General features: G+C 33.8%; 2 protein-coding genes across 2 annotated transcripts; one reads left to right on the top strand and one right to left on the bottom strand.

Moving 5' to 3' along the window:
* Positions 1-3060: 3060 nt before the first annotated feature.
* LOC132599030 (U-box domain-containing protein 26-like) lies at positions 3061-4789 on the top strand. The gene has a single exon (XM_060312234.1). The coding sequence runs from the start codon at positions 3298-3300 to the stop codon at positions 4552-4554; it is 1257 nt and encodes a 418-aa protein (XP_060168217.1). The 5' UTR covers positions 3061-3297; the 3' UTR covers positions 4555-4789.
* Positions 4790-9051: 4262 nt separating this feature from the next.
* On the bottom strand, positions 9052-13080 carry LOC132600228 (transcription factor bHLH95-like). The gene is made up of 3 exons (XM_060313313.1): positions 12623-13080; positions 10225-10698; positions 9052-9376 (listed from the first exon to the last, which is right to left on the bottom strand). Exons 1-3 carry the CDS (start codon positions 12998-13000, stop codon positions 9272-9274), a joined length of 957 nt encoding a protein of 318 aa, XP_060169296.1. The 5' UTR covers positions 13001-13080; the 3' UTR covers positions 9052-9271.
* Positions 13081-26528: the final 13448 nt, after the last annotated feature.

Raw genomic sequence — 26528 nt, 5'->3', positions numbered from 1 at the left:
GGTCTTTGCCTAGAAACCTCCTTAGCTTATCCTTTCATTACTAAATTTAAAATCTCTCCGGCTTCAAAACTCTACTTGGAAAAAAAAATTACTTTCCTTCGTTCAAAAATAAATGCATTTTTAAATTGTGGCACAACCCTTAAAAAAGTTAGTTAATGACATTAATCAAAAGATAATTACTTCGTCTCAAACTTTATTTAAGACAAGAGATAGTCATTGTTGAGATTTGGAAAACTCGTTTGACAGAAGGGTAACTTTGAAAAAAATTATTAATACTCCCACTAAATAAAAAAAAAGTGTCCACTTAGCCATTTGTACACCCTAAAGAAACTACTCACTCCAAGAAAAAAAAATGTAAATTGACTAAGCCACCCTAATTAAATAGGCATTGAGATTTGATCACACAACACTTAATAGGGGCAAATCTGAAAAGATAAGATTAATTATTTCTTGATTTAATAAGTGGACACTTTTTTTTATACAAGAAAAAAAAGGCTAAGTGAACTTTTTTATTTTTTATCCGGATGGAGTATTTTTTGGGCGTAGAAAAATTCATTTATTTTGGGACCAAGAAAAAATGCGTAGAAATCTACTGGTTACTGTAATTTTCATCTTGGAAATCTGCACCAAGGACTTCATGAATGTTCACAAATTCAAAACTCATTGGTATTAATGGGGTCTTCACCAAAGTAGACAAATCCCCTCGTGCAATCCTACCCAATTTTGCACATCGAGTATCCAACTTCTCTAATATTTCTTTTGACTGCCCAAGAAACTAGAAAATGACATATTGGACATGCTATTTATTTACTACGTAAATGACAGTCGTAGCAATTGGAATATGCTCCAAAAGAAGCTCAAGGATAATCAATTGCTTTCATAATAACTGTCTACTTTGATGCCAATTTCTCCAGAACCCCACAGAGGAAATTAAAGCAGTTTGGAAAGAGCTTTCAGAAGAAGCAAAAGGGTAATCCTTCCTCCCATAATTATTTTTTGACGCAATATATGGAAAAATTTATTATTCGAGGCTCATCATGGAACAAGTAAGGAAATTGACAACTTAGAAGGTTAGAAATTCACAAATTAAAAGTGACACAACCACGATAATAGAAAGTAGTTCGATGTTTTTAGATGAAGATTTGCATTTAATATATACCGAAAGTGACTTTCCATATCATAAGGTATTGACTAGTCAAACTTGAGTTTTATTTTGAGTGTAAAACAAGATTTGAATTCGTTACATGTCTTAAACCTAAATCAAAATGATTTTGTCCGGTCATAAAAGAGAAAATAATAAAGCGGTTCATTTAAGGCTAGGACTGGGCATAAATACCAAAAATCGAAAAACCGAATCGAAATCGAACCGAACTTTGACGAAACCGAACTGAAGAACCGAAATTTAAACCGAACTTTAATACATTACCCATAAAAATTAAAATAGTCCACGCCCATTAAGTTTAAGCCAAAAAAACTCAATTGTAACAAGCTCTCTTTTGCTTTTGTATCCCTAATTTTCCACTTCAATTGAGAAAATTAAATATCTTTAACAAAAAAATGTGACTAGGATGTGTCTTTAGGATTAATGTATGTTCTTTATGTGTTTTCTTAATTATTCTTACTGTATGTATATAACACCTAGTAATCATATATTATTGTATGGTTTTCTCTTGTGTATCTTGTTTGTTTGATTTTGATTTTAATTTGTCAGTTTTATGTTTTGTAGCTTTTGAGAATATGAATTAGTGTAAATGGAATCTCTTCTAATATCATATCAAAAAAACCGAATTGAAAAAATCGAAATCGAAACCGAACCGAACCAAACTTCAAAAAACGGAAACCGAAAGAATCGAACCGAACTAGTTTGGTTCGGTGTTCGGTGTCCATCTTCAAAAAACCAAAACCGAAATAGCCGAACCGAAGTTCGATAAAACCAAACCGAAATAGCCGAACCGAAGTTCGATAAAACCAAACCGAAGAACCGAACGTCCACCCCTATTTAAGGCATGTATTCAAATTGAATTTTCGGAGAATTCAATTTTTTATAACATTTACTCATGCAAAAAGTAATGGAATACGAAAAAATATGCAACCAACTTGTTCCCCAATGCAACAAGTAATGAGAATTTCCGTTAAGACAAATGTATATTTGAAAACTTTAATGACGGGAGGGGTATTTTTCATCCAAATTTATAATGGATGATATTTTTAACTCTTTTCCCAAAGTAGAGGAGTATTTTTTACCCTTTTTCCCTTAATTTAATATGGAACCCTCCTTACCTTTTAGAACATGCCTGTAGGTTTTTAGCTCTTGCACTTCCTTCCGAAAAAGTATAAAAATGTTACTACATCAATTCCATATACTTTAAATTAGTAATTTCTGGTAATTCGTTTTAATTTATTTATATTTTTCATAACCAAGGTATCCTAGACAGGGTAATTCTACTAATTTCATGGATGCTTACTACCTCCCATAGTCCCACCAACGCAAATACACGGTAACTCTGATTATGATAATCACTTACTAAGTTAATATATTTTGTTAATAATAGCAACCCATAACTCCCCAGCACTTTAAGATGGCTCCTTTTTGATAACCAGTATCTTTACTAAAGTTCATAAATTTTACGTAGTTACTTCGTCCTATGAAATTCGACCAAGAAAAAAACGTTTAAATCTCTATCAACTCTTAATTTTTAAAATGTCAATCAATCTATAACTCCAAAATAATCTATCGATAACTAACAGTTCGATAATTAATTGGTATAAATTTTTTATATTGACAACAAAACCAAAAAGAAGAAACAAAAAACAAGGCATAAGTGCAATAATAGACCAATGCATGATGTATTGCGCTCAATCGAATTGGACCACTCAAATTTCAACAATAATGCCAATTTGACGTAAACAGAAGTTAGATTTGAGCATGAATGTGGGTCCCAGTTCGCACAATAGGTTTGACCAGAGACCAACGTAACCATGGTTAAATGAAACAATTAAGATGAGCCTAGTAAATAAATGAAAAACGCACGTGTGGGGGCTTGGAGGGTGGCAATTTTGGTCAGAATAAGAACAGAGCAAAACAGAGAGAAGAGCCCTACGGCCTGTTGGATATGTCCCTTTGTTTTCTCTCCGTATAAGACCCAGCAAATTCCCAAATAAAAGTGTGAGAGAATTTGCAGACTCCCCTTTCAGTTTTGGCCTTTTTTTCTCTCTCTATATATAATAACCAAACATTTTCTGATACCCCCAAACACTCAATTCACAGCAAACCTTTAAAAAGATAAAGAAGAAAACATGCCTGGAAGTTTAGACCCTTTGGATGTAGGTATCCAAATTCCATACCACTTTCGTTGTCCAATCTCCTTAGAGCTTATGCGAGATCCAGTCACCGTTTGTACAGGTCAAACATATGACCGCCAAAGCATTGAGTCCTGGGTGGCAACCGGCAATACCACGTGTCCGGTAACAAGGGCCCCACTCAGTGAGTTCACGCTTATCCCAAACCATACTCTTCGTCGGCTTATACAAGAATGGTGTGTTGCGAACCGGGCTTTTGGAGTTGAGCGAATTCCGACCCCAAAGCAACCGGCTGATCCGGTGTTAGTCCGGTCGTTGTTGCACCAAGCTGGTGCCCAGTCCAATCATTTGAATTCTAGGCTTAATGCTTTGAGGAGACTAAGAGGACTTGCTCGTGACTCAGATAAAAACCGATCTGTAATTTCAGCAAACAACGCACGTGAAATCCTGTTGTCTATTGTTTTCTCACGTATGGTTCCAGACTCGACCTTATCCGAGTTGAATCACGAGTCACTCGCGATTCTCTCGATGTTCCCTTTATCCGAACCTGAATGTGTTTTCGTTGCTTCGGATCCAGACCGAGTTAGTTACCTGGTTGCTTTGCTTTTTCATCCTTCAATCGATGTTCGAGTTAATTCAGCTGCTTTGATTGAGACTGTTGTCGCCGGAATGAGATCACCGGAGCTCCGTGCTCAGATTAGCAATGCAGATGATGTTTTTGAAGGAGTAGTCGGAATTTTGAATTATCCGTTAGCGTATCCGAGAGCGTTGAAAGTTGGAATTAAAGCATTGTTTGCTTTATGCTTAGTGAAGCAACACCGTGAAAGAGCGGTGAGCGCCGGTGCTGTTGAAGCGCTTATTGATAGATTACAGGATTTCGAGAAATGCGATGCGGAAAGAGCACTCGCTACAATCGAACTCTTATCAAGGATTCCATCAGGCTGCGGCGCGTTAGCCTCTCACGCGCTTACGGTGCCTTTGCTTGTGAAAATTATACTAAAAATATCGGAGCGTGCGACGGAGTACGCTGCCGGCGCGTTGTTATCGCTTTGTTCGGCGTCGGAGCAAGCACAGAAAGAGGCGGTTGCCGCCGGTGTGCTGACTCAGCTTTTGTTGTTAGTTCAAAGCGATTGTACAGAACGCGCGAAGAGAAAAGCGCAAATGCTTTTGAAGCAGCTTCGTGATTGTTGGCCAGATGACTCTATTATTGGCAATTCGGATGATTTTGCTTGTAGCGACGTCGTTCCGTTTTGACGATTCACCATTCTTATCCTTCTTTCTTCCAAAACTACCCCAAATTTTTGTAATACAAGGTAAAATAGAAAAAAAAAAACAAGTGTCTAGATTTGGTAAATAGGGCATTATTCCATTTATGTAATTTTTGTACGTAAGATAACCATTTTTTTTTTTTGGCCTTGAAAGTTGTTTTTTTCTTCTTCTTTTCCCAATTCAGACAATTCTAGTAAAAAGATACCCCTTAAGAGACTAAGAGTAATTAGTCTGTAACATGAACTCTTAACCTAAAGAGGGTCATTTGCACTTTGCCCTATTTTGCGCTGGTCTTTAATTCTTTACGCTAATAATAATAAATATTTCGCGGGGCATCAGGTTATATTTTTGCATCTTAATATACTATAAGTTATGCCTAGTATGACATCAGTTTCTAAAATAACTTATGTCTCATTGAGCATAATTTCTATTGCAAAAGAGCAAAAATCAAAGACCAGCCCATTTGAAGAGCAAACTGTGCAATTTCTTCATCCAAAGATTCTTCTCTTTTTCTTTTCAAATTATCAAATATAGAATATTAGGTATTAGTTCACTTATAAAATCCAAAACATCATTTTATTTTTTCCTTTAATGTGTGAGGAGTTGATGAGTTGTAATATAAGGTAGTGGTAGCATGTGTGACTCTAATTGGAAAGGGATATTTCAACTTTCTTTTGACCGTAGACTAGCCACATTAAAACAGATGTGCGTGCATGCAAATAATTAAGGACCTATTTGGGTCCTATAAAGCCCCTAGGTACGATGAGTTATTGGGCTGGATCGACCTTGCTCGGCCCACTTGTCTAACTACTATACTTGTGTCAACAGACGGTGACATTTTTTAATTTTGTCTACTAACATTAATTGAAGATATTAATAATATGGGTGGACAACAACAATGACATATCCAGTGTAATTCTACGAGTGGGTCTGGGGAGGGTAAGAGTACGCATATCTTAGCTCTACCATTTGAGGGGAGAAAGGTTGTTTCCGATGGACCCTCGGCTCAACAGAAACGTAGACGATGCAAGATTGCAAGAAAGATGAGATAGCAAAATTAATAATAATATGGGTGGACAAGAGACTTAAATTGTTTTATGCAAGAGAGCCTATAAATATGTTTTTTTATTCCATGAATTAGAATAGAGGAATAGTTATATGGGGATTAATAATAAATGTGTTTTGTATTGAAATCAATTTTCCTATTCAAATCTAATCAAATGGCGTTTTAATGTAACAAAACATTGTTTAGTGAGTAGCAGAGAGTGGCAAGGTAAAGTATGGAGGTAATGTAATGGAATGTGACCGATGAATTGGAATCACATGGGTGTTGGACTTTTCCCGTTCTAGTGACAATTTAGTGGTCACATGCCCAACCATTTTCTCTTCTACTTTTATTCTTCTTTTTCCAATCGTATAAACATGGACAACATGCAAATCTTGATCGTTTTTAGATGTGCACCACACTTCATGCTCTGGCTACAACACAATGTAGTATGAGTGCAATCACCGAGAGTTGTCATGAGATAGATAGGATCCTTCATTCTTAATAATGGGTTTCGGATTAAAATCTAAGAATGATTTTTCTTTTTTGGGTCGAGGAGTGATTTTCCCTTTTATAGGCCTTACAGCAAATTCGGATCAGCCAGGACTCCAAAACATGTACCAAATACCAAATGGGATTCAGAAGAAAAAGAAAAAGCAATAAGTGCGAGAAAATATCCTTCTGCGCATGCTGTGAATCGTACTTCCATTCTCTTTAAAAAAGAATTGTTGTCATTATTCAATGACTTTAACAAACATTTCTTCATATTTTTTAGCCATTAAAGTCATAAGTTAATTAGTGAAATTTTTATTTAGTTCCTAGATATTTAGATTTTAGTTCCAACAATTTAAGAAACCAACGTTTGAATTCACATTGAAAATTAGATGAGTTAACCTTCTTATTCCAAACTTCGCCATTATTTGGGACAGAATGAGTATTATTTTTGTAAAGTAAATCCCTGAAAGCTACTAATTTCCAAAACTATGCTTCCATTCTTAAGAGAAAGCTATGAACTTGGAAACGCTCCCCATTGGGCTTTATTCGCACATGGAAAGAAAAAGGAAAATTGACGTGGGAATGCAATCAGGAAAAACTATTGGCACAAAATAGTCCAGGTTTAGCTTTTGGCATTTCATAGCTCAATAATGTGTATCAAATAATGTATATCACACAATACATACAAATATTGGTTCACATTATATGTATATCATATAATGTATATCACATAATGTGTATCTAACACTTCTCAATGTATCACTTTTATCACCTAATTATATTTAAGCAATGTATGTTTTCACCTCATTTATTATTTAACAATAATACAATATACTGTCTCAGTAACAAATATCGAATGCGGATAAATTGGTTAATATTACCTAGGTGAAACTAATGGAGGTTTTTAAAGCTTTTCCAAAAAGGTTAGAAACACCTCCTTTCTTTTTTCTTTCAAATATACTATACTCCAGTTATTGTTTCTTTCTTTATCTCTCACAAGTAAATTACTCCACAAAAAACAGTAATTATACTCTAGTATACTGTCTATCAATTGGCTTTGGAAGTCCAGTAAGTTAAATATTTTCAGAACAAATTCAGGCCGTTCTATTAGTGATAAAAAATGCTCTATATACGGTGCAGTTTAAATTATTTGGTCATGTTTTAAGTCGGTCACTGTCCTTGACAGCTGTAGTGCTTAATTAGTTACAAATTATTAAGGAAAATTGACTTAATAAAAATAAGTATGTGTTTTTTTGGCTGAGCTTAATCCTTGGCTAAAAATATGTCAATAATAATTACTAAGAAATGTATGTTTCAATAGCCGAAGAAAGACATTCTAATACTGTTTCAGCCCATTACGTGATACGTTGATAGTGTGACAATTCTAATTGTTGGGCCATGGCCCTATCTAAATTAATATTAAAGCTTCAGAATTCTCCCTCCCTTGTTGCAATTTTGATAAGAAATGAAATATCGAATAGTCTAGATCTGCAAATCTTTTTCTTTGTTTAACTTTGGAAGGGAAAATGAGAGAAGAATTAGAGAACTAAACTAAGTTTCCTGAAAATGTTTTCTTAGAAAATAAGTAATTTCAATTTCTTGCTTATATTTTGCTATTTGGTAAGTATGAGAAAAGATATTGTCCCGAGAGCATTTACACGTAATCAAGAAATTTACTATGGGATGGGGATGGAGTGATGACTGATGAGAGGTGGTTGGGGTGTGGGTGGTGGCTTGGTGGGTAGGGGTATACAAAGAAAATCGACAAATCGATAATCCGAACCAAACTGAGAAAAATCTCGATTAGTAGTTTGGTTTGACTTAGTTTGGTATTGAAAAAAAAACAATCATAACTGGTTTGGTTTGATTTTAACTAAAAAATATCAAACCGAACCAAACTAACCCGACATTACATGTTTACAATTTTTTAAAAAGTTATTTGAAATGTAATTTATAAATATTTTTTGAACTTTTTCATAGTTTTGGTCTTTTAACTTATTATTTCAAACTTAAATTTAGAATCTTGAATGGTCAAATAAGTTTTATAGTCTATAGATGGTAATAACTCAAATAAAATAAAATCAAAATGCTAATAAAAGATCTACTTCTTATCATTTGAATAATCATTCATAATCACACGGAAATCCATTCATTCTTTCAATCTGTTTTGGGTTTTCTTTAAAAAAATATTTTTCTACTGCCATGTCAAGAAAGGGAAAAGCTAAACCACATTGGTCATATAGGCTATATCAAACCTTAACCTTTCAAAATATAAAATATACCAAAGAGTAAATTGGAACATTTTACATTAATTACTGCAAATTTTGGCTTTAACCTTTCAAAAATAAAAATATTGAACTCATACGAGCACCCCAGGAAACATGACTGACATGATCTTATGTGATTTCATTATCTCTTTTCTTGAATATTTTAGTATAATGTTATCACTCATCTCACATTTTTAGTTATTTTCTTAAAACACACCTTATTAGATAGTTGTATCTTATTACGACTAATGAAATATTTGAAACACAAATTATATGTTTGTATGAAGATTTTGACACAAAAAATTTGAGAAAACCGAAAAAACAGCAAAATCCCAAAAAACCGAAAAACTCGAGAAAACCCGAGGTTGAAAAATTCGACTTTTGTTGGTTTGGTTTGGTTTATAAATTTAAAAACTCGACACAATTAGTTTGGTTTGGTATTTGAAAAAGCCGAACAACTCGGTCCATGTACAACCCTAGTGGTGGTGGTCAAAGGATAGGGGTTGTGGGTGTGGGAGTAGTAAGGAGGTAATGAACTTAAAATGTCAGTTATAGAACTTGTTTTATGTACTTCAACTAGGAAATCATTTTTCTCATTTTTAATGTACTTGTTTTACCGGCAAAAATATTTTGAAATAAAACATGAAAAAATTGGAAAACATTTTCTAAAAAATATTTTATCCATACCAAACACACCCTGAGAGCATGTACATAAAATAAAACCTTGCAATATTGTTTATGCTGCCACTGCCAAAACCAAGATCTTAGCTATATATCATTGGAAGAAAATGGACCAAATTTCATAGTTTTCATTCTTCCTGCCTATACATAAAATAAAGACTCGCAAAAACCTTATAACAAGTCCCTTTAACTTCTGTTGAATTTGGCTGAAATATCACTGGGGAGTGGTCCAGAACATTATCTCAGCTGCAGCTTGCTGGTATATTTCTTCCACTGTGCGTGCTTGGGAGAATTGATTGAAGCTACTTCCACCTCTTGCCTGAATACATATATCGACATCAACATATTTTCAGAATCAATATAACTTCTAAGCATAATCTATAACTAAACTATATTGTTGTTTATCTAGCAAATAGAGAGAATTTTAAACGAAAGCCCAGGGGAAGACTAGGTGAGAGGACGTATACTTTTCACTTTCATTTCATGTGAAGATGTTTGATTAAATGTGAAACTTATGAAAGAAAGAAAAATTATTTCTTAAACATACCATGATAATCTTTGATCAAAGGGATGTTATTTAAGGCAAATTACTAAGTTTTAATTAAAGAATTTTCAAACAAAAATATGTACTACTATAATGTTTTTTTCTTGGAAAAATTGAAAAGGACAGAATATCGTATTACAGGAAATCAAATGAATAACAAAAACTTGTGTGCGTCACATTTATTGGTGACTAACATTTCATGTGTTTCAATCTCTCTGTCTTACTTTTATTTTTAATCTGTGTTAAAAAGAGCACTATATTCATCACTCTATATTAGTAAGTTCTTTATACCAACATTATGCTATACATCCCTTTAACGTAATATCACAAGATCTAAAAAATTTCTCTACATTCTTAAATATATTTTGTGATCAATCAAACTAAGACACACGACATGAATAGTAGGGATCAGAGTACTATTTTTATTTCACTAACTTAAACCCTAGTTCACGATCTTCAAAATAACCAACATAGCTTTGTCTATTGGGAGCATGCCATAGCGCGTAACGAAAATTTCTCTGAAGCATAAATCTAGCTTTTATTTTTTTGTTTATTATTCCTATTTTTCTTGAGAAAAAAAGAAAGAAAGAAATTAGGAGATGGAGGATGGAGAAAGGACTTACATGGGCTTGGATCATGAACATGCTTCTATAATGATCTGATGAAACTTGGGCAGACACAATCTCTATCTTATGATTCTCCAAAACACAACAAATGGCACTAAAAAGTCCAACTTTCTTTGGACAACACACACTAATATGTGCCTCTTCTCCACAAACAGTTAGTACCACATGTGGTGAACTCCATGTCTGAAAAGTTGCTGGAATATTACTCATCAAAGGGGGACTGGCAGTTTTATTATTGGTTGGTGTAATAGCAGCTGAGTTACTAGTAGATCCTTGATCAGCCAAAAATTGCTCCCTGCTACTTCCTACGCTTAGTAATTTCTGTGAAGTGATTATGGAAGGATCATAAAAATTCATTGCAGAGGATACGGGATGAAGCCTTTCTAGCTTCTGTTTTTGAAGCTTTTCGAGAGTGTTCTGCAGTGTTTTGATGTAGTTCACTGCTTCATCAACAATTGTGGACTTGTCAGCCTGCATACACGAAATGAGTTTAAGTTTTATACACTGACAATATAAAAGGATTATCAATATTTAATAACTAAAAAAGAGTTTTAACTAATATACGTTAAGATTATAATTAAATTTTATACTATCAGATCACTTTTATTTGTTGTACCAAGGCCGTTTACCATGTTTTGCAATTTAACAATGGTGACGATAGAATAGGAAGTACGAGTTCGGCAGAACTCAAAAAACTTTGCGTCAAGCCATATATTTGTCTTAAAGGATCCATTTAATATGTATAAATTATTATTTAGAACCCAATAATTCAAAAATGTTAGAATTAAGAACACATACACTTCAAATCCTGGATCTGTCTCTTACCAGTCAATGCTTGTTATAAAAATTTATTTATAATAGGCTATTAATTAAGTACCTTAATTTCTTTACACTTTCTGTGTGTATAAGTTAAAAGTCAAAGGATAATTACATTTAGGAATACAGAAAAAGTGTTATTGATAGTCATGAATATGAAAAATAAGCAAGTTATATTCTTAGTGTGTTCAGTTCAGTTCGGTAGAACATGGGTCTCCAAAACTCGATGTCTTGGTTCTAATCCTATCGAGCGTGATTTTTTTCTTCTTAGAATAAAATATATTCATCGACAAGAGAGGGTTGCTCATATGGTAAGCACCCTCCACCTTTAACCCGAAGGTTGTGGGTTTGAAACAGCAAGGAAGCAAAAAGGGGAGCTCCTGGGTGGAGGGGTCAATTAATAAAAAGAATAAAAGAATAAAATAGATTCATCGAGTTACTTTCACAATAATCAGAACTTCACCTCCTCTAAATGTATATAAGTTAAAGTGATACAAAAATTAATACGAATTAAAATACTTCTGTTAGTAACGAAGATCTTATTATTATCCGGATTAAGAAAGTATACTTCTTTTAGATAAATTTTGTGTGGAGTTAGAATATGTTCAAAAGTCACATTCTATGCCAGAAGGGCTCATTTTTAGTGGAGAAGAGAGAAACAAAGAAATGTGTGGAATCTTATATAGTAGTAAGACATGCGAAAAAAACGGAGGTTCTATATTGTTTTTTCTTCCCTTTTTTGGGAAACAAAGTGCATGTTATTATTCCATGTTGGAATTAACATATAGATACACCATACATATAATAAGGGGAATGTGTAACCTACTGAATTTATTTTGAGATATTAGTGAACCATATTTGTTCTTTGAAATTTGGATATATACAATAAGAAGAAAATGACATCATACATAGATAGACACTTGAATTTGGTCTCTACTGACAATTAAACACTTAAACCTTGAGAATGCACATCTAGATATCTCAACTAGTGCTCACTGTGTCAGTTGAACACTCTAACTTATAGATCAATCATCTAGACACCTCCAAACTTATTGCGTCACGTCAGCGTCAGGGTGTCCACTAGACACAATGGGGGCCAGTTGAGGTGTTTAAATGTGCATTCTCAAAGTTGGAGTGTTTAGTTGTCAGTAGAGGCCATATTAAGGTGTCTAATTATGTAGTACGCGGAAGAAAATTATGTTACATTTTCTCATAGAATCATATCACCTTTAGCAAGCTTCCTACAAAGATTCTCCTAAGATTTACTCAATTTAGAAAGGTTGGAACAATGGAACTGTCACATATGGGAAGAGTGATAAGTAATTGCCAAAAATAACCAAACAAAGAAGTAAATTTTAATAATTATACAAGTTTCTACCCGATCTAAATGTTTTTCATCTTCATTTTTAGAATAATTCTCGAGGAGTTGATGAGGATTAATAAGGCCGTGACGGACAATAAAAAGAAAAACAAAAAAAATAAGTTTCAGACAGACGTGAATTTTATTGAGTTTCTTTTACTTGAGTGATAGAATGTTGGATAAAAAAAAAGGTATGTCATTAAAGGAAAAAAAAAAAACCTTAGGAGGAAGTTGAGGAAGCAAAGCATGAAGATTAGAGAACATGTTCCTCATCTTCTTCCTCCTTTCTCTCTCCGTCCATATGTGTATCTCGTGATCTGAGTCTCCTCCTCCTTCTCCACCTCCATCACCAGACTTTGCTTCACCACTTTTCTTACCGTCTTTCACTCGATTGGATGCACTTCTTTTTCTGCTGGCAGTTGCCTCAGCCGTCTCCTTAGCAGTTGTAGGCGGCTGACAAGTATCAGACCTATTTGGATCTGGCAACTTGTCACCCGCAAACTTCTCTCCACTCCCTACTAGGTTATTCGAGTTCAAAGACGGCCACCCTTGATTATTTTCCCACATAAAAAAATCATTGTCGCTACCTTCATTCATCTTTCTTTTTTAGGTGATCTGATAGTGTCTGCTAAGTTACGTCTATATATATTATTCTATATAGAGATAAGGGGGTTTTAGGGTGGGGGTGGGGGTGGGGGTGGGGGGGTTGGTTGTTTGAGGGGGAAAGTGCAAAGTGAATTATATTAAGGATGAATATTGAATATGAAGAGAATGGAGAGGGGTGGCAAAAGATGGTAGAGATATATAATGAGGAACAAAACAAAATACAATCATAAGCCAAAATGCCGTTACTGGCTTCAAAACAAAAAACGGTAGCTAAAGCACTTTTGTTACAGATTTTGTTCTCACTCAATTGGGTCCCAATTCTCCTGTTCTCACTCCCACTTCCATCTACTGATTAATTATTCTAATTATTACTAATACTAGATTACAACTTAATCAAGGTGTTCTTCACCTCATGTCTTCATCTATACAAACCGCGTACTTTTTTTTTTCTTTTTAAACAATTTTTCTTATTTAAAACTGATTGTATATAAATATATAAATTTTTCATGTTACTATGGCATTTATCGAAATGGAAATTTGTATACTGATTTTATCATAGATTCTTTTTGCTCAATTTCATTAACAATGACTATTATAACATTTGAAAAAGTGCGTCTTAGTCCTTTGTTTTTATTTTTATTTATTTGGATAAGATGTGTCGTCTGAGTTGTAATCTTATAACGGAAAAGGTCCAAAAATACCCCTAACGTATGGGAAATGACTCACAAATACCCTCCATCCATCTATTGGTCCAAAAATACCCCTCCATTCACCTATTTGGTCCAAAAATACCCCCAACCTATTTTTTTGGCTCAAGAATACCCCTCAAACGAAAATAAAAAATAAAAAAATTCCTATTTCGTTTTTATATAAACATGAAATACAATATATATATATATATATATATATATATATATATATATATATATATATATATGTATTCCTATTTCGTTTTTATATAAACGAAATGGAAATAAAATTATTTTCCTATTTTTTTATATAAACGAAATACAAAAAAAAAATTACTATTTCGTAGATATACCAACGAAATGCAAATATATATATATATATATATATATATATATATATATATATATATATATATATATATATATATATATATATATATATTCCAATTTCGTTTTTATATGAACGAAATTAAAAAAAAAAAAAATTGTTGCATTTCGTTGATTAACTGACGAAATGCAAAAAAAAATATATGTGTCCAAAATTTTTTTAGATTAAATGGGTGGGGTTTAATTTTTAAATTAAATAATATATGTGTCCAATCAAAACAAGCCACGTGGCATTTTAAAATTGAAAAAATACCATCAAAATTAGGGTGTTAGTTTGAGGGGTATTCTTGAGCCAAAAAAATAGGTTGGGGTATTTTTGGACCAAATAGGTGGATGGAGGGTATTTTTGGACCAATAGATGGATGGAGGGTATTTGTGAGCCATTTCTCATACGTTAGGGGTATTTTTGAACCTTTTCCGATCTTATAATATAATGCAAGAGGTCACGAGGTTAACGTTAATGAGAATTCATTAATAGCTGGCTTCGTTTGTGTACATTAGATTTATACGCGATTTTAACTCCTTCATTCAAGTTAATCACGTTCGAGTTAATAATTAAGCAAGTGCTTTCCGTGAATCAAAGTTTTCATCATGCAATATTCGTTCTATCTGGAAAAAAATCATCATTTTATTTCATCTTCTGGCTAGGATGTTACATGCCTCTAATTATTTACTCTTTTTTAGCAGAACTGAACACAACAAAAAGAATCAATTGCAAAATTTGTTGCTAAACAACTCATTCTAACATGATTTTTTGATATATAATTAGTCAATAAATAGTAATAGCAATTAATTACTACGGAGTATTATATTTAGCGATAAAAATTGTTAATTGCTAATTCCTTTGGTGGTGGTTTCTCTCTCTCTCTTTGTTTTTGACAGGGAGGAGCATAATGTGTAATGCTAACTGTTTCATTATTATCAACACAAAACACGAGCATTACGTATTAAGGCAATTATTCCAAATGCTACACTTGTCTTTAACAGACTAATTACTTTACGTAAATAAAGTGACATTACTTTTAAATATTTTTACCACCATGTCACAATTTTATGTAAAAACATGTAGAAGGGATGTGAAATGGCATTGGTTTTACATGAGCATACCAATTACTTTCTTCTCCCCCTCTCACTAAAAAGAAAAATAGCATTGTACAAAAATGTAGTACTGTAAAGAAACTAGCTACAGACTTTGTCATTAATCCACCACTAAATAGCTCATAGTTAATGAATTTCTTGATAATCCGTGATTAAATAAGATTAGCGACGAATTTTGTTATTTAACCACATAATTTATCCTTATTTAATTCCCATTTTTAGTACAAAAAAGGGTCAACAATGCCCTTAACATATTGGAAATGGGTCAAAAATGCCCTCCGTCCACCTATTAGATCAAATTTGCCCCTCATTCCACCTATTGGATCAAAAATGCCCTTAATGTATTAGAAATGGTTCAAAAATACTCTCCTTCCACATATTATTTGATTACTATATGTTAAAAATAAATTAATACATATTAATTAACTAAGTTTATTATGTACCGAACTCCATATAGAAGATATATGATAAGTTGTTGTTTTAATGCATGTATCGATTATGGATATATATTTTTAGGTACAAGTGTTACTTAATCAAGACATTTATTTTATGTTTTTTTTAAGAGTAACGATGCAATTATGGCTATCATACTGTAACAGTTCACTTTTGCATTCTAAATTAAACATTTTTTGCGCAGTTAACTCTAATATAAAAGTTAGAACTAATGGTTAAACATGCGAATTACTTTCTATGTAAATAGATGTATGTATACCTGTGTAATTTTTCTTTATTTGTTTTCATATAAACTGTAAACATATGGACTAGTAGCTGCAGTTGTAGGATATCTTTTGTGGCTTTGTTCATCGGAAGCAATTAATTTTAACTGCTGCTTTTATGAGGATTTTTTTTTTCAAGTTATATGCTACATATTAAGATAATTAAAAGTGTAACTTTCCCTGGGATGTTTTTTATTTGCTATAATTTACGCTTTTTTTAATCAAAACCACTAAGAATAGTGGCAAATTTATTAAAAAAGAACTAGTTCTGTACAAAGAAAAAGAAAAGCAGAAAAATAGCAATTGCAGTTATGGAAAACTGCAAAAACTAAGCAGAAAAAGAAAAAGAAACAGAAATGGAAAGCTGAAGTTTTACCTTTTCAACTGATTCATGTGTCTTGGTTTGATGCCATCTTTGATACACGTCAAAACTCTCACCAGGTGCAGTGGATACAAAGCCAGTTGAAATTACTTCACACGGTTTGTTAAGTTGTAACATTCAATCTTCCGCTTTTTCAGTGGAACCAATCTTGAGTTTTTTCCAAATCTTTGAAGCTTGTTTCAAATCTGTGCATTACAAAACATACTTCCCTTCATCAGCTTCATTCTAATGGAATGAACATCAATGATGCTAATACCACCATCAAAATTAAGCTAATGTTGGATCCATCTGACACTGTAATGCAACCATAGAGCATGCAAGCTGTATTCTTAATCCTCAGACTTGTTACATGTAATCTGATGTATGTGTCTTAGTCTTGTTCTTCTCTTCCCATGGTCCTTGTTCTAATGTTAGGTGTTTGAGTCTTGTCCAGGTTAATGATCTTCATCCCTGTTAATGGAACCTCCTGAAATGAACTGAAATCAATTGTACCTACAAAATCAAAAACCATGTTAGTGAAATAATCAGCTAGAGTATTCCCTTCTCTGAGCACATGCACAACTTGTACATCATAACCCTCCATTGTGGCTTGAATTGCATTAACTTCCAACGTCACACTCCAAGGAACCTCCCATTCTCCTTCCGACATGTTTCTCATAGCTAATGAATCTGTCTCAACTATAACTGGAATCAGATGATTCTCCTGGCAAAATTTCAGACCATCTTTTATGTCTAAAGCCTCTGCAATAATGTTAGTAGTGTCTTGTAATCTTCTTCCCCTAGCACTGATGAAATACCAACACTATTCATTATACAAAAAGCTATAGAACTATTTCCAGGATTGCCTCTTGAAGCCCCATCTATGTTACACTTATATGAGCCAGGTGGACAAAACTAACCATTTTGAAACCAATATGAGGCTTGTATTTTCCAACAGTTGCACCAATTAAGGCCAAGATCTTGGTATATTCTTGAGCCAGGGCATTTCAATCTAGTACAGTGATACATTGTATTACTAATGTCGTGAACCAACCCATATACCACAACATTCCTTCTCTTCCATATATACCACAACATTACTGCAGGAAGTGCATGAAAAATAGTTTTGAGTTTGACAGAAACTTCAGCTCCCCACCACTTCTGTATTGCCTATTTCACTTGAATAAATAGACCAATTAATCCTGCTGCACCTGCAAAATAATTCCATACTTTAGTAGCAAATTCACCAGTAAGAAATAAATGCTCCATTGTTTCTTGTTTGGGAGATAAACAACACTAGCACGTAAAGACTACAGCAATTCCTATATATCTTTGCTAGAACTTCATCAATAGGTAACTTTGCCTTCCATAATCTCCATAAGAAGAAGGAAATTTAGAAAGGAACCCCTTTCACCCAAATTTTCCTGTAATTTAGTATCTGTATTTCTCAATAACTTCCAAGCACTGGTTGTGGTTAACTTGCCAGAGCTAGTCTTCAACCACCATGCCTGATCACAATGCCCATTCAAAGTCAAGTTGTCCAGCTTCTGTTTCACATGATCCACGATACCAATAGGAAGAAAATGAAGCATTTTTTCATAATTCCAACTTCCAGCCTCTATGAACTCTTCTATATATTTCATTGTCTTATTTATTTGAATTCCCTCATACAATTGAGAATACAATGGGCCTAACTGAGTCCAGTTATTAAATCAGAGTCTAGCTGTTCCATTCTTTGGTTCCCGCCAAATCTCCTTTTCTAATAATTCTTTGTTCTCCTGCATCATTTTCCACACTTGAAAGCCTCTTTTCCATTGCACTAGAGAAGGAATATGTTTCTTGCTGTACTTATTCCACATAAAACTTGATCATAGTGATGTGCATGTTCTAAACCTCCAACAAATTTTAGCATGCATAACTTTTGACAAATCAAACATGGACCTAAAACTCAATCCATCCTCCTGCTTAGGCAAGCAAATATTGACCCAAGCTGACCAATGCCTACTCTTCACATCCTCCTTTTTACTCTGAAAAAAACTTTGCAATGATTTTGTGTAACTCATTTAACACACATTTAGAAGGCACTACTGCTGACACCATGTGAATAAGTATACTTTGAAGTACACTTAAGATGAGAACTGTCTTCCCTTCATAAGATAAAATCTTTCCTTTCCATGCTTGCAATTTAGTTTTCACCCTCTTTAGAAGTTCTGTGTAATAGATCTTCCTCTTCCTTAAGTGAGTGATTGCACAACCTAGATATGTGAAAGGGGATTGCCCTCTACTCATGCCAGTATTCTGTTCAACCTGCTGAACAATATTCATTCATTTTGGTGCATATAGAAAGCATTTTTTGTTAAAGCTAGTTAATGATTGAAGCTAGCTAAGGTGGTGTGAATGAGAAATGGAGGAAAAAAGACAATGGAAGGAAAATGAAGTTTAAAGCAAAGTTCCTTTGAAAAGGAGCTTTGTACCACATTGGTGGTAGAAAGGGAAAGTTATGTGTTTATATTAGAAAGCACTTCTTCTAGCTTTTAAAGGGTTGAGAAGAGGGTCTCCCCTCGCACCGTCGTCGCTCGGCTCGGATTTGGTCTGGTCTTGGTCATCTTTTTAGACCAAAATTATTTAAATTTCGCAGAATAAAAAAAAATCCCAACGTTCTTATTTTTTTTTTCCGGAAAAGGCAAGGCCTCTCCGAGCAGTCACCAAACCTGTTCTGAACAGGTATTTTTCACGGCTATATAAACTGAGGCAATGCCTCATTTTTCAACCACTGAAATTTTTTTCCTACATTGCACATTCTGCATTTTTTTTCCTGACTGGCAAGGTGGTGACTCTCAACAACGTCTGTCATGTTCCTGAAATTAGGAAAAATTTAGTATCTACCGGACTTCTAGTGAAGAACGGTTTAAAGTGTGTTTATGTTTCTGACAAGGTTGTAATAAGTAAGAACGAGATATACATAGGAAAAGGTTACCTCACAGAGGGCCTTTTCAAACTGAATGTAATGGTCGTTGATAATAATAAAATTTCTGCTTCGTCTTACTTGCTTGAGTCTAATGATTTATGGCATTCACGTTTGGGACATGTCAATTATAGGACCTTTCGTAAAATGATTAGTTTGGAAGTATTGCCTAAGTTTGAATGCAATCAATCAAAATGTCAAATCTGTGTTGAATCTAAGTATGTTAAACATCCTTATAAGTCAGTTGAAAGGAATTCAAGTCATTTAGACTTAATCCATACAGATACTTGTGACATGAAGTCAATCCCATCTCGCGGTGGAAAGAAGTATTTCATAACTTTTATTGACGACAGTACGCGATATTGCTACGTTGATTTACTTAATAGTAAAGATGAAGCAATTGAAGCATTCAGGCAATACAAAACTGAAGTTGAGACTCAACTTAACCAAAATATTAAAATGATAAGGAGTGATAGGGGCGGTGAATATGAATCTCCTTTTGAACAAATATGTTTGGAATATGGCATTATTCATCAAACAACTGCCCCTTACTCGCCACAATCCAACGGAATCGCAGAAAGGAAAAATAGAACACTAAAAGAGATGATGAATGCCCTGTTAATAAGTTCTGGTTTACCCCAGAACTTGTGGGGGAAGCTATCCTAACAGCTAGCCGAATACTCAATCGAGTGCCCCATAACAAAACACAATCTATTCCATATGAAAAGTGGAAAGGAAATAAGCCCAATTTGGAATACTTCAAAGTATGGGGGTGTTTGGCCAAGGTGCAAGTTCCTAAACCCTAAACGGTAAAAATAGGACCTAAAACTGTTGATTGTGTTTTCATAGGATATTCCACAAATAGTAAGGCATATCAATTTCTAGTTCACAAATCAGAAAATCTCGACATTCAGGTGAATACGATAATTGAATCAGATAATGCTGACTTCTTTGAAAACATATATCCGTATATAAAGGAATGTGAGTCGTCTAGCAAAGAATCTAAACGACCTCGGGAAGAAACAAAGGAAAATCCAAGACGCAGCAAACGTCAAACGACGTCCACTTCCTTTGGACCAGAATTTCTAACATTTTTGTTGGAAAATGAACCTCGAACTTTCAACGAAGCCATGTCTTCATCGGAAGCTCAATTTTGGAAAGAGGCAATCAATAGTGAGATAGAATCCATATTGAACAACCATACTTGGGAATTGGTTGATCTTCCTCCAAGGAACAAACCTTTAGGTTCCAAATGGATTTTCAGAAAAATGAGAGTTGATGGCACTATTGATAAAGATAATGCAAGACTAGTTGTTAAAGGGTTTAAACAACGAGAAGGTCTTGATTACTTTGATGCATACTCGCCGGTAACGAGGATTACATCTATTCAGGTGTTAGTAGCGTTAGCCGCCATGTATGGTTTTGAAATCCATCAAATGAATGTGAAAACAGCCTTCTTAAATGGAGAGTTAGAGGAAGAAATTTACATGGAATAACCCTAAGGGTTTGTAGTTCCCGGCAAAGAGAAAAAGGTGTGTCGACTTGTTAAGTCTCTTTACGGACTAAAACAAGCACCCAAATAGTGGCATGCAAAATTTGACCATACGATGCTGTCAAATGGATTCAAGATAAATGAGTGTGATAAATGTGTCTACATTAAGAAAACTCTGAACCACGTCGTCGTTGTTTGTTTGTACGTGGATGATATGTTGATAATGAGTAGCGACATTGCTAACATAAATGTTGCTAAGCGCATCCTTGCTAGTAAGTTTGATATGAAAGACTTAAGAATTTTCGATTTAATTTTGGGAGTTAAAATCCATAAGACTCCTCAAGGTCAAGAATTGTCTCAATCTCATTATATTGAAAAGGTACTTGAAAAGTTACTCTGGAAAGTATTTGGACTTTAAAGTTACAAAGACACCAATTGATATGAACCTTGCTCTTGCTAAGAATAAAGGTAAAAGTCATTCTCAATTGGATTATGCCAGAGTGTTGGGAAGTTTGATGTATATTATGAACTGTACGCGACCTGATATTGCATGTGCTATAAGCAAACTAAGTCGCTACACTAGTAATGCCGACCAAAATCATTGGCTAGCAATGAAGCAAGTTTTGGGGTATTTGAAACATACTCAAAACTTTGCTTTGCATTATAACAGATATCCTGCAGTTATTGAAAGATACCGTGATGTAAATTGGATCACCGGTTCAACTGAAACTAAATCCACAAGTGGATACGTTTTTACCATAGGTGGAGGAGCAGTGTCTTGGTAATTATCCAAACAGACATGTATCGCCCGCTCTACAATGGAGTCTGAGTTCATAGCTTTAGACAAAGTCAGTGAAGAAGCTGAATGGCTTCGGAATTTCTTAGAAGACATTCCAATTTGGGCCAAACCGTTGACTCCTATATGCATACATTGCAATAGCCCAGCGGCAATAGGAAGAGCCGGGAGTGTTATGTACAACGGAAAGTCTCGTCACATACGACAAAGACATAACACCGTTAGACAACTACTCTCTAGTGGAATTATCACAATTGACTATGTTAAGTCAAGAGATAATGTGTCGGATCCACTAACTAAAGGCCTAACTAGAGAGGTGGTTGAAAGATCATCGAGGGGAATGGGACTATGGCCGAGGACAAGTCATCGTGGCTGTAACTCTACCTAGAAGACTGGAGATCCCAAGATCTAGGTTCAAAGAGATAAAACAAAGTCATTAATGACAGTTCAACATCGTCACAATAACTTTTTGGTCTATTCTCGTGATGAGACCATGTTCAGTACCAGGATAAAGCATTAAGGCTTTTTAATGGTTTCTAAGTTTGATACGGGGTATATCAAATAGTGTATCTACGGGATGACACATTTAGGAATCACCTATGTAAGTGTGAAGTGTAAGTCGCTTCAAGGAGAATTCTGTAAGGCCAATTCTCTACGGACTTATGAACCAGGCAGTGTTCATGGCTGAAACGAACAAAACAATGAGAACCAAAGACGGTTAAAGGGTTAATTGTGTGACATGTGGTTATCTAAGTATACACCAAAGCTCGACGGTTCAAAGATATCAAATCTATCGATTGACCGAGTATATCCGACATATGTTCACTACGGAAAGTTCAAAGAGAAATCTACTTATCCAGATGCGATTAATCCTTGCTTTCGAATCACAGAGTTTTTGTCATGCATGTTTTTCATCATATAGCCATTCCCCATTCATGTGGGGGATTGTTAAAGCTAGTTAATGATTGAAGCTAGTTAAGGTGGTGTGAATAAAAAATGGAGGGAAAAAGACAATGAAGGAAAATGAAGTTTAAAACAAAGTTCCTTTGGAAATGAGCTTTGTACCACCTTGGTGGTAGAAAGGGAAAGTTGTGTGCTTATATTAGAAAGCACTTCTTCTAGCTCTTAAAAGGTTGAGAAGAGAGACTCCCCTCGCGCCGTCGTCGTTGCTCGGCTCGGCTTCGGATTTGGATTTGGTCAAATGATTGATTGATAATCTTTTTAGACCAAATTTATTTAAATTCAATTGTCATTTTCTGATTTTTTTTTAATTATTATTTCCGCCAAATTATTATTAATTTCGCAGAATAAAAAAAATCCCAACGTTCTTATTTTTTTTTTCGGAAAAGGCAACGCCTCTCCGAACAGTCACCAAACCTGTTCTGAACAGGTATTTTTCGCGACTATGTAAACTGAGGCAATGCCTCATTTTTCAACCACTGAAAAAAAAAAAACCCTGCATTGCACATTCTACATTTTTTTCCTGCAATAAAACTGTCGAGCTTGTGTGTGGTTCGTTGCCTGATTTGAGTTCGTCGAAGTCGTAGGCGTTTGAGGTACCGCTACTCCTGCGACAGGTATATCCGTTTTATCCTGGGAGGAAGTAATCCATAACCTCGGGTACAGTGAGGGGATTAAATTCCTTAAGGACACACAGTGAATTCTGTGGTCTCGGATATTTCTTTATTTCTGAAATTTTTTCCAAATTTACACTGTTTCTGTTTTCTTTTAGTTTTCTGGTTTTTTCCCAGTTTCTGATTTCTGTTTCCTACGCCTCTTAACACAGTTTACCAACACTTTTATCCTTCACGCTTTCGTTCTTCTTAGCATCTTTAGATATACTAATTTATGGGTCTCGTTCAACTAGTACACATTCTATACAAAAAATATACGTAAATATTACTATTTAATTTAAAAACACTCCTAGATTATTAAATAAACATTAAAGTTTAGATAAATTTAAATTTAATATTCAAATTTAATTTTAATATGTATTAATTTATTTTTAACTTATATTGAACAATTATTAAGTGGAAGGATGATATTTTTGAACCATTTCTAATACATTAAGGATATTTTTTATCTAATGGGTAGAAGAAGGGGCAAATTTAATCCAATAGGTGGAAGGAGGGAATCTTTTAGCCATTTTTAATAAGTTAAGGACATTTTTTACCCTTTTTCGTTTAAGGAGGGACGTGAGATGACATTGGTCTTAATAATGCTTTCAGGTAGGGGTGTGTACAAAGTAAACCGACAAACCGCACCAAACCGCTAAATCGAGTCAAACCGAGAAAAAAACCCGACTAGTGGTTTGGTTTGACTTGGTTTGGTGTTGAAAAAAAAACCCGACCATAATTGGTTTGGTTTGGTTTTAACTAAAATAAGTCAAACCGAACCAAACCAACCCGACATTACTTGTATTCAATTTTTAAATTATTTTATACATAAAAATATTTATTTGTAATGTAATTTATAAATATTTCTTAAATTTTTTCGTAGTTTTTTATCTATTATCATATTATTCAAGCTTGAACTTAGAATTTTGAATGTCAATAAGTTTTATATCCTATGGATGTTAGTAACTCAAATAAAGTCCAAGCCAAAACCAACTCAACACTAATGCTAACAAAAAAAATTCAGTTTACCACTAGGAATGACAATAATGTTGGATATCTATTCTTTAGTTTTGCATAATTGATTTAGAGAGTGAAAATACATAACTTAAGTTTTTTTTTCTTTGTCATGTAATTAATACTTATTTAGCCGTACTTATTTTAGCATGACTTAGTATTTTTAGATTATGGTCATTTTCTTTATGGCTTGTTAATTAAGCAATATTTATTTTAACCGATTTTATTAGCTTTTGTTGAATATTTTAATATAACGTCATCACTCTTCTCACATTTTGTGTTATTTTCTTAAGAAACACCTTAATTATATAGTTGTATCTTACTAGGACTAAAGAAATATTTGAAGTAAAAGTTATATCTTTTGTATCAAGACTATTCCGAAAAAAAACCCGAAAAACCCGAGAAAACCGAATAACCCGAGGTTGAAAAACCCGAATTTTATTAGTTTGGTTTGGTGTATAAATTTAAAAATCCGACGCAATTGGTTTGGTTTGGTGTTTAAAATATCCGAACCAACCCGGTCCATGTACACCCCTACTTTCAGGGTACTTTGTATCTTCAACTTAAGAAAACTTTGTTTTTATTTATATGAGCAATTGACGTTCTAAAATGTTTAATAACGTCAATTGGTCCAGCTTTCACATTTTTAATATATTGAAATTCATTTATCTATTGTGATATTTTTATAATTTTTACATTTTACTAGCCCACTGTAATAATTATAGTACACGCATCAAAATATCAAATTTATGAGCACAATCGTACACTATAACTTGGTACTTTATTCTAAATTAGAGTTCTCAAGTGTGATACCTAGGATTGGAATCACCTTTAATATATAGAGTTTACCTCAAGGTGAACTTTTTGGAGCAAATCGATTTAATTGAGCTCCAAAATGACACATCAAAATGGAAAGAAAAAAGTATATGACGAAAGAAAAGAGAGTGTGGAGTACTAAATAAGATCTCTGAGCATGAATCGAGCCTAAAAAAAAAATACTTCCTCTGTTTCAATTTATGTGAACCTAATTTTTTATTAATTTATGCTAAAAAGAATGATCTCTTTCTATATTTAGAAACAATTTACCTTTATGAAATGATTTATAGCCAAACAAACCATATATGACTCATTTAACACCACAAATTTAAAAGTTTTCTCCTCTTTCTTAAATTTCATGCCTAGTTAAATGTGTTCACATAAATTGAAAAGAACGGAGTACTGAATACCGAATAGAGTATATGACGAGAGGAAAGAGAGAAGGAATAGTTGTCTGTGACGTGACGTAAAAGTGTTGCAAATAGGGTTTGGCAGAATATAAGCCGTTTTTGTTGTTGATTTCTGAGTATTTTCTGGCCACCCCAACTCTGTTTGCTTGCGTTTGTTGTTAATTGCAATCATGACTTTCTGTCTCTTTGCTTGGTTCTTTTTGGCTTTTCCCTTTTATGCCTCGTTGCTCCTTTAACCAAAAGATCATTCGAATTCTGTTTAAATCAAATTACTTTTTTTTCTTCTTCATCTCACTCGTATGTAAGATTTAAGTGTCCTCGAACATTATTCTTGTGGTCATTCGGATTTGGCTTTTGCTTATTGCTTTACTGATCATATTATTCACTCGAGATCAAGATCGCATAGAAATGATGCTTAAGGGATGATGGAAATGTCGATGCTCAAATCAACATTTTAAAAAACTAATCCATAGTCAGGGGGCTAGTAATTACGGTTATAACTTAAATCTTATACTTATCGCATAATAACTATAACACTTTCAGAGGCAAGTATAAAAATAAATATGTATATATGACATGCAATGAATGTTTTTAAATTTTACTTGTATACAATAATTTCGACGAACTAATACATGATCAATAAAGCGTAGACGATTGTCCAACTTTTGATGAACATTACATTTTTGTCATTTAACTTCGTACTTTGAACCTTCTTAATCTTAGAACAGTCCAATATATATAGATAAATACTCTCTGTCCTAGCATAATTTATATTATTTGTTCCTTTCGGTTCTACTTAAACAGATTTAAGTAGAGATTTCTATATTTAGAAAACTAGTTAGTTCTACGTTTTCAGTTTGATATTGGCATGGTTCAACCTAAGTCAAACTAAATACAACAATTTGTTTCGGCCAAGAACACTATTGGTGTTTTATTAATGTCTATTTTACGTGTCCATTTGTATAGAAGTTTTTCTAAACTCTTATTTTAATCAAACAATACCAGAAAACTAAGACAAAATCATTAGTGTCAATAGCTTTCGTAACTTCTCACAAGAATCAAGGAATAGAAGATATGACAATTTAGGACCCATTCTTTTTCCCAACATCAGATGCATGATATTGAAACATGTTAGCATCCACGCAACAAAACAAAGGAA

This window comes from Lycium barbarum, chromosome 6, assembly GCF_019175385.1.
Source record: "Lycium barbarum isolate Lr01 chromosome 6, ASM1917538v2, whole genome shotgun sequence".
NCBI classification, from domain to species: domain Eukaryota; kingdom Viridiplantae; phylum Streptophyta; class Magnoliopsida; order Solanales; family Solanaceae; genus Lycium; species Lycium barbarum.
Note: the sequence above shows the minus strand (reverse complement) of the source record. Positions and strands in the feature narration are given on the sequence as shown.

Bases quoted from the DNA above. Each gene is read 5' to 3' on its own strand.
- LOC132599030 (XM_060312234.1), top strand. From the start codon at position 3,298: ATGCCTGGAAGTTTAGACCCTTTGGATGTAGGTATCCAAATTCCATAC.
- LOC132600228 (XM_060313313.1), bottom strand. From the start codon at position 13,000: ATGAATGAAGGTAGCGACAATGATTTTTTTATGTGGGAAAATAATCAA. The intron at 10,699-12,622 runs GTTTTTTTTTTT...TCGTGTATGCAG, and splicing joins TTCCTCAACTTCCTCCTAAG to GCTGACAAGTCCACAATTGT. The intron at 9,377-10,224 runs GTAAGTCCTTTC...ATATGTATTCAG, and splicing joins TGTTCATGATCCAAGCCCAT to GCAAGAGGTGGAAGTAGCTT.